The sequence below is a fragment of the Papio anubis genome, chromosome 14, assembly GCF_008728515.1.
Source record: "Papio anubis isolate 15944 chromosome 14, Panubis1.0, whole genome shotgun sequence".
Classification (NCBI taxonomy): domain Eukaryota; kingdom Metazoa; phylum Chordata; class Mammalia; order Primates; family Cercopithecidae; genus Papio; species Papio anubis.
The window spans coordinates 3,653,448-3,667,262 of record NC_044989.1 but is presented as its reverse complement, the minus strand read 5'-3'; the positions used below and the strand labels follow the sequence as shown (position 1 = coordinate 3,667,262).

The following is a 13,815-nucleotide window of genomic DNA, read 5'->3' as shown; positions in this document are numbered from 1 at the left end:
ACTAAATAAATGAAACTTGACACACTCAGACAAAAACCACCATCATCACTTAGTCATCTACCAACTTAGGATGAGAACTCAGTCCTGCTGGGAGAGCAGCGCTTCTAGAGGGAAGCACCTTCCGCTGCCAGGTGGGGTCTGCTGCCAGGTGGGGTCCCCGGCCCAGCCCAGTTACACATCCGCTTTCCCCAGGGCTGTGAGTCCCCCACTCCTTGTGCTCGCCAGGCAAGCGCATTCATCCTTAGCTTCATGGCTGGCGTCTGAAGGTGCAGCTTTTATGACTGCCTGGAAAACCTAAGTGAGTGACTACAGGTGTAGCTGGCAGATAATTCACACGTGTTTTCCAGGTTTTCCAGGCAGTCATAAATGCTGCACCTTCAGACGCCAGCCACGCACCGCCCTACAGCACTTTCCACTCCTGGTTCTTACTTGCCTTTCCCAAGGATCCATCCACCTATGTGAAAGGCTGTGATTTGCTTCTTTTCCTCCAAGTTGGTTTTCTAACTCTGGAAAACAGAGCTACGGTGTATGACAGAGGCAAAAAAGTTACGTTCCTAAAAAGCACCTGACAAGATTTGGGGATCCGTGGACTCTCCTGTTAGGTCTCTCTTCAGGGTAGAAAACGCAAAACTACAGTATTTGTTGTTGATACAAACCTTTCTTTCAATGTCTTCACAAAGCCTTGCATCTTCTTTATCCTAGTATTAAAAAGTAAATATAGGAATCAACTATTGCAAGAAGGATGTTGTAAAATAAATCCTTAATCTTCCCCGCCTCTACTCAGCTTCTCAGGGAGGTCCAATTCTTTCTCATAAACATCATTCAGGAGCTTGGCGGAAAGCCTCAAGCCTCATCCTCACTATCGACTTGCGGCTCTGTTCCTCCTACTTCCTTCCCTTTTGTTTCCTATTCTAAACTCTTTGTTTTTGTGTACATCTTTCTGATCATTCTTATGCAAAAGGCAGCATGTCATACCTGTATTCTCTGTTGCACTTTGATTTTTTTTACTTAATATAACATCTTGGAGCTCCCATCCTTCAGCTGTATGAGTCTATCTAATTATTTTCACAGCTGTATTATATCCCATTCTATTGGTAAAACACTAATCAACCAACCCTGTGGATGAGCATTGCATTTGTTTCTATTAATAGTCATAAATACACTGTAATATATTAATATAACGTGCACAGGATGCTCTTGGAGGAAGAGAAAATCATCACCCCAAAATCAGAGTTCATCTCCCTCTCCCTCTTCCTATCCTCTCTCTCTTTATTGAATGTTAATATAACAAACATTAATAGTTGTTAATTAATATATTTGTAAGATATTCCTATCATAATAATGGTTTTAAAAATGTGCAGAAGATATTCCTAGCTATGATAATAATGGTTTAAGAAAAGTACAGGTTTAATTTTAATAGAAAGAGAAAAACCTCTTTTCCAAAGGCTGCATTGATTCATACATGACCCTAATAAGAAGCATTGCTGCTTTTCTGCATCTATATTAATATAAAAATATAGTATTCAATTACCTGCAGGAGGGATATTGTAAAACAAATCCCTAATCTGGATTTATTAAGCACTGGACATCGTCAATCTGATTTAACAACAAAAAAACCTCATTTTTATTATCTGCATTGGTTTAAGTAGGAATGATATGGACATATTTCCTTATGTCTTCTGTATTCCTCTTTGTGAATTTCCTGTTTGTCTTCTTTGCCTTTCTTTTTACTGGGCTTTGTGTTAATGATTTATGAGACTTGTGTAAATCAAGAACATTTGATTTGTATTGCAAATACTTTCTTCCTTATTTTGTTTAGCTTTTGACTTTATGAAATTTTCCAAAGAGAAAAGTTTGATTTTCATGTAGATAAACACTAAGGCTTTGGAGATAATTACTTCTTCTGACATAGCCTTTTGAGACTCACTGAATATCCACCCTCATCTTTAGTCCCCTCTACTGGGGCCACGCTCAGCTCCTGCTTGGCCACACTCCAGCCTCAGGCCAGAGGCCTTGCGATGCCCCACGCTGCCTCCACTGCCGCACACTGGTCACCTAATATCTTCCAGAGTCTCTATCAAACTCAAGATCAGTTACTCCTGTGTGCAAGGTGATATGAAAGGCACTAAAATGACACCAAAATGAATTAAGTCGAGACTCTTCCTTCAGAAAACGTGAATCGCTCAGAAGAGGCAGTAGACGTACACAAACAGCTCTAACTAAAGCCAAATTGTGCTTTGGACGGCGTAGAAAGGACAAACAAAATACCAGTGGAGGTTAGCGGAGGAAGAGACGCTCCCTGGAGAAGAAGGATCCAGAGAGCTGTAAGGACGAGGCTGGCTCTGCAGCAAGCCCTGGAAGTGGGTGAGAGCTGGAAAGGCAGAGGCGCAGCAGGCATCGGGCACAGCACCAGAGAGGCCTGAACGTGCACAGGATGCTCTTGGAGGAAGAGAAAATCATCACCCCAAAATCAGAGTCAATCTCCTGCTCCCTCTTCCTGTCTCTCTCTCTCTTTATTGAATACACAAAATTACCCATGAAATTTTTAGACAGCTTTTTCAAAAGTAGGAAACACCTAAATACTATTAAAAAGGTTGATAACAAGGAATCAGAGAAAAACCTGAGTGCCATGATGCCCGACCACTCCTATGCATAACCCTTCTCTAAAGCATCCGTCAGAGCTGGCTACAGACCACACGGAGATACTCTCAAGGATAGGAAGCTCGTGTCATCCTTGGAGAGAGCCCTGCGTACGTGGCCCATGGATATATGTTTTTGGCATTGCCATTCATACTTTCCATCTTGCTTCGGAAAGGGATCGAACCTTTTCAAAACCGTTACACATTGCTTTACAACTTCGCAGGTAGCATAAATTAAAAAGTGCTGCTTGCACATAAGATGTTTTAGAACCAATGAGTCCAAACAAATCAAGCACTAAGAACTGGAGAAGGCTGGGCGAGGTGGCTCACGCCTGTAATCCCAGCACTTTGCGAAGCCAAGGCGGGTGGATCATGAGGTCAGGAGATCGAGACCATCCTGGCTAACACAGTGAAACCCCATCTCTACTAAAAATACAAAAAATTGGCCAGGCGTGGTGGTGGGCGCCTGTAGTCCCAGCTACTTGGGAGGCTGAGGCAGGAGAACGGCGTGAACCCAGGAGGCAGAGCTTGCAGTGAGCCGAGATCACGCCACTGCACTCCAGCCTGGGCAACAGAGCAAGACTCCATCTCAAAAAAAATAAAAAAGAAAGAACTGGAGAAAATCCCACTGTTCCAATGTTAATAACATTCCATTTTTAAGGATGAAAAAATATTACAGTGCCCAGTATCGTCAGAATTGTCGTGTGTATAATTAACACGTTTAAAGTATGCTGAGGATGAGGAAGTGTCATCCAAAAGCACAGTTCTATTTTTGCTTTTGATTTTGATTGCTCCCACTTCTATGCTATTGACATACATAATTGTAAAATACATGCACCCTGGGCTGCGGCGCGAGGAGGATCCCATCATAATACTTGCATCTGAATAGCTCCTTCAGGCTGGGATTGTTTTAAGTGCTCCAAATGACAACACCGTTGGGGCTAGGCAAAGCACGGAACAGGGAGTTAGCGCAGGACGGGGAGCTGGCACAGAGTGTCGGTGTGAGGAGATGAAAAGGTGTCGGAACTAGACAGTGGCCGTGACTGTGCAACACGGAGAACATGATTAATGCCACTGAACTGCACATTGAAAATGGTTAAATGGCAAATCGTGTTTTTATATGTTACCACAAAAATCATTTGTATTTTACCACAAAAATAACACATCTTTGTGATCAAACATCAGAAATATTTTCTATATATAGGAGTAGTAGTTATTTTTCTTTCTAGACAGGGTCTCTCTCTGTCACCCAGGCTGGAGTGGAGTGGCACAATTGTAGCTCACTGCAGCCTCAACCTCCTGGGCTCAAGCAATCCTCTCACCTCGGCCTCCCAAGGAGCTGGGACTGCAGGTGCACACCACTGCATCTGGCTACCTTTTTTTGTTTTGCTAATTTTTTGTAGAAACAGGGTCTCACTATGTTTCCCAGGCTGGTCTCAAATTCCTGGCCTCAAGCGATTCTCCTGCCTTAGCCGCCCAAATTGCTAGGATTACAGGCGTAAGCCGCTGCGCCTAAACAATACATATTTATAAATAAAGTTTATAATATGTCTTCTTACAACTTTGCAAGGTAATTAGCATTTTACTCCAGGATTACATATTTAAGTAACTTCATCATCGGCAACTGAAAGCAAATCCACAGGTATTTATTATACATCTACTGTATATAAGACACTGAATGACACGTAAGATGACAGGGCACAACCTCGGTCTTTGAGGAGGTCAAGCCAGTAATCCTAGGCCTAAAAATTTTAATATAATCGATATCAAATAAATGTCATATGATTAATTTGTCACATGAACGTATAAATGAAATGCCAGGTGAACTACAGTTCATTGAGAGCAGGGTTAGCTCACTGTGGCCTATTGGCCAGGAAGGGCTAATTGAGTCCTGCTTCTTTTTAATTGTTATTACAGCTATTATAATGCATATAAAATGCTTGCTCTTCTTGAGCCCTCAAAAACATGGGCCAAATTTTAGGGCCAATTACCTTCAACCCCATGGGTTACTTCACATCAACAAAGCTTTGTTCCAGTCATGTTAGAAGCAAAGACGGAGCTGTTAGAACTGAAACACTTGAGCCATCCTGCACCCCTGGAAGCAGCAGGTAATGCCAACCAAGCAGCGGTATCTACGAGGGACACAGTGTGAAGCCTGATACAGAAAATGCCTCTTCTGGGAAGTTACATATAACCAACATGGTTCACTGGAAGAAGAAAACACAGCCTTTGAAATCGCTCAAAACAGGGTTCCAATCCAAGCCCCATCACCTCCTGCGTGACACCGACAAGCTACCTAAACTCCCCATCTCATTGTTTTTAATCTTGTTTATTCTGCCTTCCTTAGAGAGCGACTGTGCGGTGGAGATGGGGCCAGGTATATGGGAACAGCTGGACAGTGCCTGGTGCATGGTGAAGCTCAGGATGCCTTCGTGTGCTCCCCAGCCCTCCCTGTCCTGTCTCCCGTCATTAGTGCTTGGGCAAAAGAGCCAACGTCTGGCTGTCCCTATCACCTTTTTCCCCAGCAGCTTAGATCCTTGGCCCAGATACCTAAGGTCTAGGTGCTTGGGTTTGCCATTGAATTCCAGTGATAGTGCTTACATTAAGAAAGACATTTTGATTCACTCTAAGAAATTAAATCTGCTACTGGCTGTTAGCAAGTCACTAATATGCATGGATCCCCTCAGCAGCCTGAGTAGATTTCCATAACAAGTCAGTTAAGCACAGATGAGAAATTCAACCACCAGTGTGCACAAGGCATTGAGGAGACAGCATAAACTCACCGCAGTCAGAGGGCCTAGGTTATATCACTACTGAAATATGCCATTTGCATAACAGCGCCCTCTCCTCGAGGGTAAGCAAGGTAAGCCAGTGGCTTGTTTGCCCCTCTTAGCCTAATGCGCTGAGACAAACATCTGCATTCTCATTCCTGCTCTCAGAACATACCCTTATCCTTGACAGAGGATGCCAAAGAAATAAAAAACTGTCTTTGCTCTTCATCTAACAGTCTTCCCTCCTCATCCAGATACAGACAGGATACCTTTCCACAACTATCCACGAATATAAGGAAGGAAGAATGAGCTGTTTTACAAGTGTATCCTCTTTGACTGTCTGTTTTAGATCAGAAGCTGCTTTGGTGTTTTCTAAAAAACCTGAACTAACTTCCTGAGGACCCATATCCCTTCCAACAAACACCTGTTCCAAGCTGTGTCAAGCACCAGGGGTGACCTGCGTGGCTCCAGCACCCGCGTACAAGCTTCCTAGGGGTCACTCCTCTTTCTTCGAGGTGGCAGCCAGGAAGCTGCAGGGCAAGTTTAAGAGAAAAAAAAAAAAAAAAGTGACTCCTGGCAGGGCAGCGAGTGTCCCGGCCTGTTTACAACCCTGGAGGATAGACTCAGATTGCATCTCTCAGACTTAATGAATCCGGGAGCTCATTACACAGCCTCCTGTGTGATGATCAATTTACACAGCTTCCTGACTGCGGCCAAACTTAAAAACAAGAGATTACCTTGAAACAAAAAAAAAAGATCCAGAGACAGAATTCTGAAAACGAAGTCCTCAAAGTCTACTTCTTAGCTAAAAATGGAGCATTTAAAGTAAATTCTGTTTTCCTGATCCACGTATTTTATGCGGACGATAAGTTGCATAATCTCATAGAGGACCACAGGCACACATTCCCTGCATGGAGGAAGTTTCCAGGACATCCAAAGAAGAAGAAGAGCGAGTGAGAATCCACACTGCCAAGCATCCCGTGCTGGCTTCCACCGCCATCTGCACACGAGCACTGCACACCCTCACCCTCGTGCTCCCCAGAGGGACTGGCTACTACACCACACTGCGAACCATGCCAGTTGGTGCCCCAGGTGTCCACTCCACACAGCCACCTGCACACCTGCTGCCTTCCTTCACCTCCCTGGACGTTCCCTGCTAAAGTACATCTTGAAACTTCCTGGGGAAAAAGGTTTTAGGTTTGTGACTAGAAGTACAGTGGAAAGTAATTAGGACAAGTGTACATGCAATTAAAATGACTCATGTAACTGTCCGGCACAGGAAACGAGATCATATCCACAGCTGCCTAGGAAATGCACTCGCTTCCAATTCCACGCTGGCTTGTGCTTTGGAACCGACTCGTGATCTCGGATCCTTTCACCACCAAACGTAAGCTCTGTTCAGCGTGTTAGGTGCCTTAGATCCAGGCCATTAAACACAAAATAAAACGAACTCACGTTGTTGCCCTCAAAATCAGGGGTGTTCTCATGTATCTCTTCATCTTCTTTAACGATCTCAGCTTGTCTCTGGGGAGAAAATACACCACATTTTATCAACTGCTTATGTCGAACTCCTTTAAAAAATCAGAGAGCACGTGAAATAGTGTGACCTTCTAGACCACTTCTACGGGTAGAGCTGGGGAAATCACTGCAGTTTCTCCGAATACAGAATGGCATCCACTCTGCATTTCTGTGTTTGGCTCCACCAGCAAAACGTCAACCTGCTTGGTAAAACTGCTGGAGAAACCTCTTTCTTAGAAGGAGTGGCGTGGGTGCTCCAGAGGCCTCTGGTCAGCAGGTGCTTTTGGAATTCTTGGGGCACCATAAGGACCCCACCCAGGGCCCTTTGCTCCCTGGTCAGCAGATGCCCTCCACAGCCTGCCTGACCTCACTCCTCATACAGCAATGGGTTCTCACTCTCCATCGTTATTTCCTAGTTTTCATGCCGCACTGGCAAAAGACAAGGATCTGTCCTAATCTGTGTCCTGGAGCTTCTCTCTGCTCTTGGGGAGAATAATGTGGTTCTGTGGCCAAAGAAAAGACTCTCTGGGACAAACTTCCTTTGTATTTCTGTAGCTGTCAGGACAGGCTGATGAGGCTGCAATAACAAGCCAACCAAGTATACGTGCTGCACTGCAGCTGGCCAGGGGCGTCCCGTCCCCACAGCCACTCAGAAAACCCACTGATGGAGGCCCTGGCGCCTCCTGCTTCCTGATTGCAAAGGAAAAGAAGATGCAGTGTGGGAAATCACACCCTGGCTCTTCATGCACCTGCCTGGAACCACTCACGTGTCATCAGGGAAGGCAGGTGGCATGGCCACCCTGAGTCAAAGTGGGTAGAGAAGTGCATCCTCATTGTGTGAGCAGAGCAAAAGAACTGCCATTAGTAATGAGCCATAAAGACCCAACGGCTCCTGCCAGCTGACCTTGAATGTGCAAGAACAGGGTTCCGTGGTGAGGCAGACGTGTAGGTATGTCTTCAGTATGGCCGACCCCATCAGCCCAGACCTCAGACCCTCTGAAAACTCAGACCAAGCCTGCATGAGCATTATCTTCCTATAGCTTATGTAGAAAAGCAGTCACAATGAATAAAACTCTATAGGGAGTGCTCAAACCACATAAAAAGTAAGCTTTGTAACAACTTATTATTTTAAAGAATAATCGACATAATGTCAATCAAAAACACGTTATTTTAAAGAATAGTCGAGGTGATGTCAATCATTGATTCATTCATTTATTCAGCAAGTATATAGAGGACACCTGCCATACTGAACACCACAATGCCAGAAGACACGAGTGATTGTGAGTACAAACAAGGCCCTCAAGAAGTCGAGAGCCTTATAGGGAAGACGTATTAATTAAACAGTCACACAAACAAAAGAACCGTGACAGGTGCTACAAGGAGAGGTACATGGAACAGAAAGAGAATGTAATAGTATTTAACATACATGGGAGAGCAACAAAAATATCCTCTGGTAATTGACTGTTACTGTAAGATCTGAAAGATGAAACAAAGTTAATATATAAAAACAGATGGGAAAACATGCCTGGCGCATGGAGTAGCATGTGCACAGCCCTGCTGCAGGAAGAAGCACTGAGCTTCAGAGTTGCTGGGGATCAGTGCCTGAAAAGCAGGAGTGACAGCAGCAATCTAACCAGAAGAGGATGCTAAGTAGGACCAGAGCGATGGTAACACAGGCAGAGAGGGGTGCAGAGATTCCGACACATTTAGGAGGTAAGACTACAGAGTCCAAGATGATCTGGATATGGGAGAGGTGAAGAGGTCAGTCTCAGGAATACCGCTTCAGTTTCTCTTTGGTCTTACGGAATGGATGGGGGTGTCATTCATGCATGGATACAGGAAGAGAAGAAGGTTTGAGGACAGGGGAAGGAGACTGTGAGTTGTGTTCTCACTCTGCTGAGCTTCAGTGTCTTAGGACATCTACGGGAGGGGCTAATTCAGCAGATGTGCATGTATTCCTGGAGGTCACAGACACTGACGCTGGGGTGATAGAGAATTTTATATCACATAGAGAGGACGTCCAGAGTGAGAGGAGAAGATGCCCTACCCCTCATCCTTGCTGAATGCCAGCATCTGATGGCCAGCGAGATGACCAGAAGCCTAACAGAAGGACAACGAGTGGCCAGAGGGAAAAGGGAAGTCAGGAGTCTCGTCTGACAAGATTCCCTTGCCAAAGAAGAGAGCATTGCAAGCAAAGAGAGTGGCCGGGAGCGCCAATGGGTGGTGAAGGTCCTGTGCGATGAGAACTGGGGAACATGTTGGGTCTGGTGGCATGGGGCGGAAGAGCTGTTTTGTGCCACTGTGGGCAGAAGCCTGAAGAGATAAAGAAGAGGGGAGAAGATGGAGAAAGTGAGGAGACGCCACTCCCTGCAGATCAGCTCCGCGCGTGAAGGAGAGAGACACGCTCAAAGAGGACTGAGACCAAGGCACAGTTGTTTTTACTCATAACACGAGTGCTTTCAGCGTGCTCACATGCCAGCCAGAAGGACTCGGGCATGGGAGAAGCTGAAGACACCAAGGAGAGAGAGAGAATTATTAAGCAGTTGATGACACAGAGTTCCTGAGAGGCTCTGAGCGGGACAGGGTCCAGCATCTGGGAGGAGGGGAGATATGGGTAGGGGAGGACGGACCTCTCCTTCTATGACGAAGAAGGGGCAGATGGCACAGATTAAATATTATCCTGTACCCTGACAGCTGCCTAGCTCACAGCCACAGTTGCCTAGCCCACAGTCACAGCTGCAGAGCTCACAGTCACTCGCTACCTTCTCTCACCGAAAAAAAAAAAAAAAAAAAAAAAAAAACACATTTGGCCAGGCATGGTGTTTCATGCCTGTAATCCCAGCACTTTGGGAGGCTGAAGCAGGTGGATCACCTGAGGTCAGGAGTTCGAGACCAGCCTGACCAACATGGTGAAACCCCATCTCTCTAAACACAAAAAATTACCCAGGCAAGGTGGCGCATGCCTGTAATTCCAGCTTCGTGGGAGGCTGAGGCAGGAGAATCACTTGAACTGGGAGGCAGAGGTTGCAGTGAGCTGACATTGTGCCACTGAACTCTACCCTGGGCAACAAGAGCAAAACTCCATCTCAAAAAAAAAAAAATTCAAAAATTCAAACTTTTTTCAAATACTATTCATACATTTCAGGGGAACCTGAACCCCTTTCCAGACACAAGAAGTAAAGGTTGATTCCTCTAAACCACCAGAGGTCAATCGCCTCTCCCTGGCTAGGGACAAGACAGGCATAGACACACGGCAGCTTTCAGAGGGGTCCCTGGGAAAGCCTTTCCCCGCTGTTTAAACAGTGCAGTCTCTCTCCTCTCCCCAGCACTCCACGTCTCAGTGTGCCAGCCATAGCGGACATGCCACCTCGAGATCACGAGGAGACAGGCCCAAGGCCAAAGGCGAAGGTGCGGAGGGAGGCAGTGGAAGAATGGGGTGCCCAGCCATACCCTGAGGCTCGAGGGGGCCAACCCCAGAGCCTCTCCCACACAGAAGGCTCAAGTCCTTCTGTGATGTGGCCTGAGAAATATTCCTGATTGTTGAAGTCACTTCTCTAAAAGTTTCCCGTTCTTTAGAGCCAAAACATCCTTACAGATAGAGTGGCTAATTCTACTTTTAATTTATTCATTAAAGCAAACACCCCAAGGACCCAAGTGGCCTCCGTCTGAGTTACTCTACACAGCTAAAAGTGCCAAAGCCTAAAGCTTCCTTAGATTTTTTCTAATTAAACAATTCACAGATTACCCAAGTTTAGATTGACCTTCTCCTAATGAGTCCCAATTATTTTGGTTTCTCTTTGGTTGGTGACTTATTCTCATCTTTCTCCGGAGGGAAATGCATTACACCCCTGGGAGGCGCAGTGCAGGGGGCACTGCCCTAGTTGCTATTTGAGAATCCAAGGAAAGATACTCTCCTTTTGCACTGACTCTTTGAGACTCTCTAAAAATAACTGAATTTCAGAAGAGTAGAAATAGACCCAATCCTTTGTGATTTCAGTCAAACTAAGATTCTCGCGCCTCAGCTGAAGACCCGGGGTTTGCACAGCCTACTTACCACCTGGGGAAGGATGAAGCAGCCTGCTCTACTAAAATGGAATTGGCCATGTTCAGAGTAAATTCTAGACTATTTCCCTGAGAAAGGAATTCCAGGTGAGTGTCCCGGGCCCGGCAGGGTTTCCAATTGTACACATTTGCCCACCTTCTTAAAGTAGTTTTGAAAATAAATATAATCTTATCACTGGAAGAAGACTTTGCTTTTGTAAAAATGTAGTACTTGAATCAGAATTTCAACATTAATGTTTTAACATCTGGGTGCCATTTTTTTGCACAGATTATAAGAAAATTGTTCCTTAACATTGAGGTAAAATGACGAGACTTTAACGTAGAAGTTCACTGCTCTCTACGGATGAAAGCTTATCGGGCAGCAGGCACACAGGCCATGCACCCCCGCCCATCTACAAATTCCCTCTGCTGATGGAAATGGTGGGGGAGGGATGGATGCCAGAGGGATACATTACCTGCTATTATAACCAAAGATAAAAAAAAGTTTGAAGACAAATTATAATTTCTTAAAAATGAAAACTCAAGAAAGGAGAGAACGCACGTTTGGCCTTCAGGTGGGTAGTGAAGACAACGCGTGCATTTTAGGAGATCATTAAGCACAAACTGCCATTTGCCCGAGTGCTGGAGACTCACCCAGGTGCACAGCTGGGCTGGAACCCTGGCCTGACCCCACCCCTTCTCAGAACCCTGCTTCCCACCCCTCCCCCTTCTCAGAACCCTGCTCCCCACCCCTCCCCCTTCTCAGAACCCTGCTCCCCACCCCTCCCTGAGGCCAGGAGGAGGGAACAGTGCCCCAGCGTCCTCCATGCGCCAGTGCTGGTCGCACACTCGGGCCACACACAGGCCCGCACAGAGGCAGCATCCCCATCTGTGGATAAGGAAACAGAGGCTCAAGGTTTCACAATCATGCCGTCCGATCACACTGTTTATTCCATTATTCAGTCATCACTCCACAAAAAACTACCAAGGCCTCCTCCATGCCAGGAATTCTGCAAGGTACAGGGCCCAATGGTGAGTGAGGCAGCCAGCTGCTTTCCTTACGGAGTTAGTAGCTTAGTGAGGGGACAGACACAATCATCAAATAATGATGAAGCCAAATTTGCAGTCACACACAGTGAAGTGTTAAAAGGCGTCTCTCCAGCAGAAGCTGTGGGGGCGGTGGGAAGACAGGAAAATGCTTGACAAAGGATCTGAGATGAGCAGTCTCTAACTAGGAGGAACACAGAACATTCTAGAGTCCAGAGAGAATTTGCAGGGAGAGGGTTAAGGATGACGCTGAGGCAGGCAGGAGCTGTTGGGATGGAGTGAAGGCGGCATGGACATCAGACCCCCGATACCCACCTGGTCCACAGGCACCTCCAGCTGCACATGGTGGTCCTCTTTGACGTCCAGCGCCCCTTCGGTTTCCTTGCTAGGAGTCAGTGCTTTATACACGTCACCTTCTGCGGGAAAATCACACGGACAAACCTTTGAAACCCATGGAGAAGTTGGAGTCCACTGCATATTTCCTGACCCAAACCCAAGTTATGAAGCCAGGCATCCTGGAGCTTCAGGCAGGTCACCTGGCCCAGGGTCCCAGACCCCGTCCGCCTCACCCCGTTTCCCTCTCACCCTTCCTGTTTGCATCTGCCAAGGTGTTCAGTGTGGTGGCCTCGATTTTAGCCCCGTCTGCTTTTGTCTCTGTCTCCATGAAGGTCCCAGACCCTGAAAGTCATGCAATTACTGTGCCCACCACAGTAGTAGTCAGTAGTCACAGAAAGTCATGCGATGACTGTGCCCACCACGAGATGAAGCACAGGGAAAGCCTGTGTCCACCAAGCCTGTGTCCAGTTAATTCCGTTAGAAATAAATACATGCAAAGTAACCCCACCGGACAGCAAAGTAATAGAGTAAATTTTAAGAAAACACAGCTTCAGTCAGGTGCAGTGGCTCACGCCTGTAATCCCAACACTTTGGGAGGCCGAGGTGAGTGGATCCCCTGAGGTCAGGAGTTCGAGACTGACCTGGCCAACCCGTCTCTATTTAAAACTACAAAAACTAGCCAGACTTGTGGTGGACGCCTCTAATCCCAGCTACTCAGCAAGCTGAGGCAGGAGAATTGCTTGAATCCGGAAGGCAGAGGTTGCAGTGAGCGGAGATCGCGTCATTGCACTCCAGCCGGGGTGTCAAGAGCCAAACTGCATCTCAAAAAACAAAAAAATAAAAAAAAAAAAAGAAAGGAAATGCAGCTTCATCGCTTATTTAACAACAGGGTTCGAACAACCAGGTGCTAAAATTGTGCACTGTGAGGTAGTCGGCTTAATGGATTGCTAGAAATCATTTTAATTAGCAACACAACCGGAAGAATTAAATGCTTATAAAAGCCCAGGATTCTTGAAAAGTTGATTCTCATCCTGAACAAAGCAATAGGTGACAGCAGAAGAAAAAGAGAAGAAGTCAGCCAGCTGGTTCCTTCAAATCCAAAAAGAGAAGTCAGCCAGCTGGTTCCTTCAGCATCTGAGAAGGCAGAACTGTGGCCACTGGCAAGCTCCATCGTCCAAAACCAGAAACTCTAATCGCAGCCCCATTCATTTCTCGGCCAAGAGTCCTGGACCTACCTCACCCCTCACCTGGCCCATTCTGGGCCTTCTCCCCATTCCCAGCCCTTATCCCCAGGAAAACCGTCCCCAGAGTCCTGAACTGAGCCAGAAGGGTCCCTACCCTTGTGGGTGACAGGTTAGAAGGTGAGAGAAGGGGGTGGGGAAATAACATTCACTGGGAACCCACTGTGTCCCAGGCATTTGATATTTAAAGCTCGTGGCAATCCCCAAACAAACTTACTAGGC

The 13,815-nt window shown here is 46.3% G+C and overlaps 1 protein-coding gene across 9 annotated transcripts in view; it reads right to left on the bottom strand.

Moving 5' to 3' along the window:
* DCDC2C (doublecortin domain containing 2C) overlaps positions 1 to 13,815 on the bottom strand; it is a 121,433-nt gene that overhangs the window by 36,271 nt on the left and 71,347 nt on the right. For 3 of the 9 annotated variants that reach the window (XM_021924482.2, XM_021924483.2, XM_021924485.2), the window contains exons 8-11: positions 12,602 to 12,694; positions 12,332 to 12,432; positions 6,866 to 6,934; positions 657 to 698 (exon numbers count right to left, since the gene is read on the bottom strand). In XM_021924482.2, the coding sequence (XP_021780174.2) occupies positions 657 to 698; positions 6,866 to 6,934; positions 12,332 to 12,432; positions 12,602 to 12,694 (305 nt within the window). Of the gene's footprint in view, positions 507 to 656; positions 699 to 4,160; positions 4,847 to 6,865; positions 6,935 to 12,331; positions 12,433 to 12,601; positions 12,695 to 13,815 lie in introns of those variants that run through there. The other 6 variants (XM_021924487.2, XM_021924486.2, XM_021924484.2 and 3 more) reach the window with 5 other exon arrangements.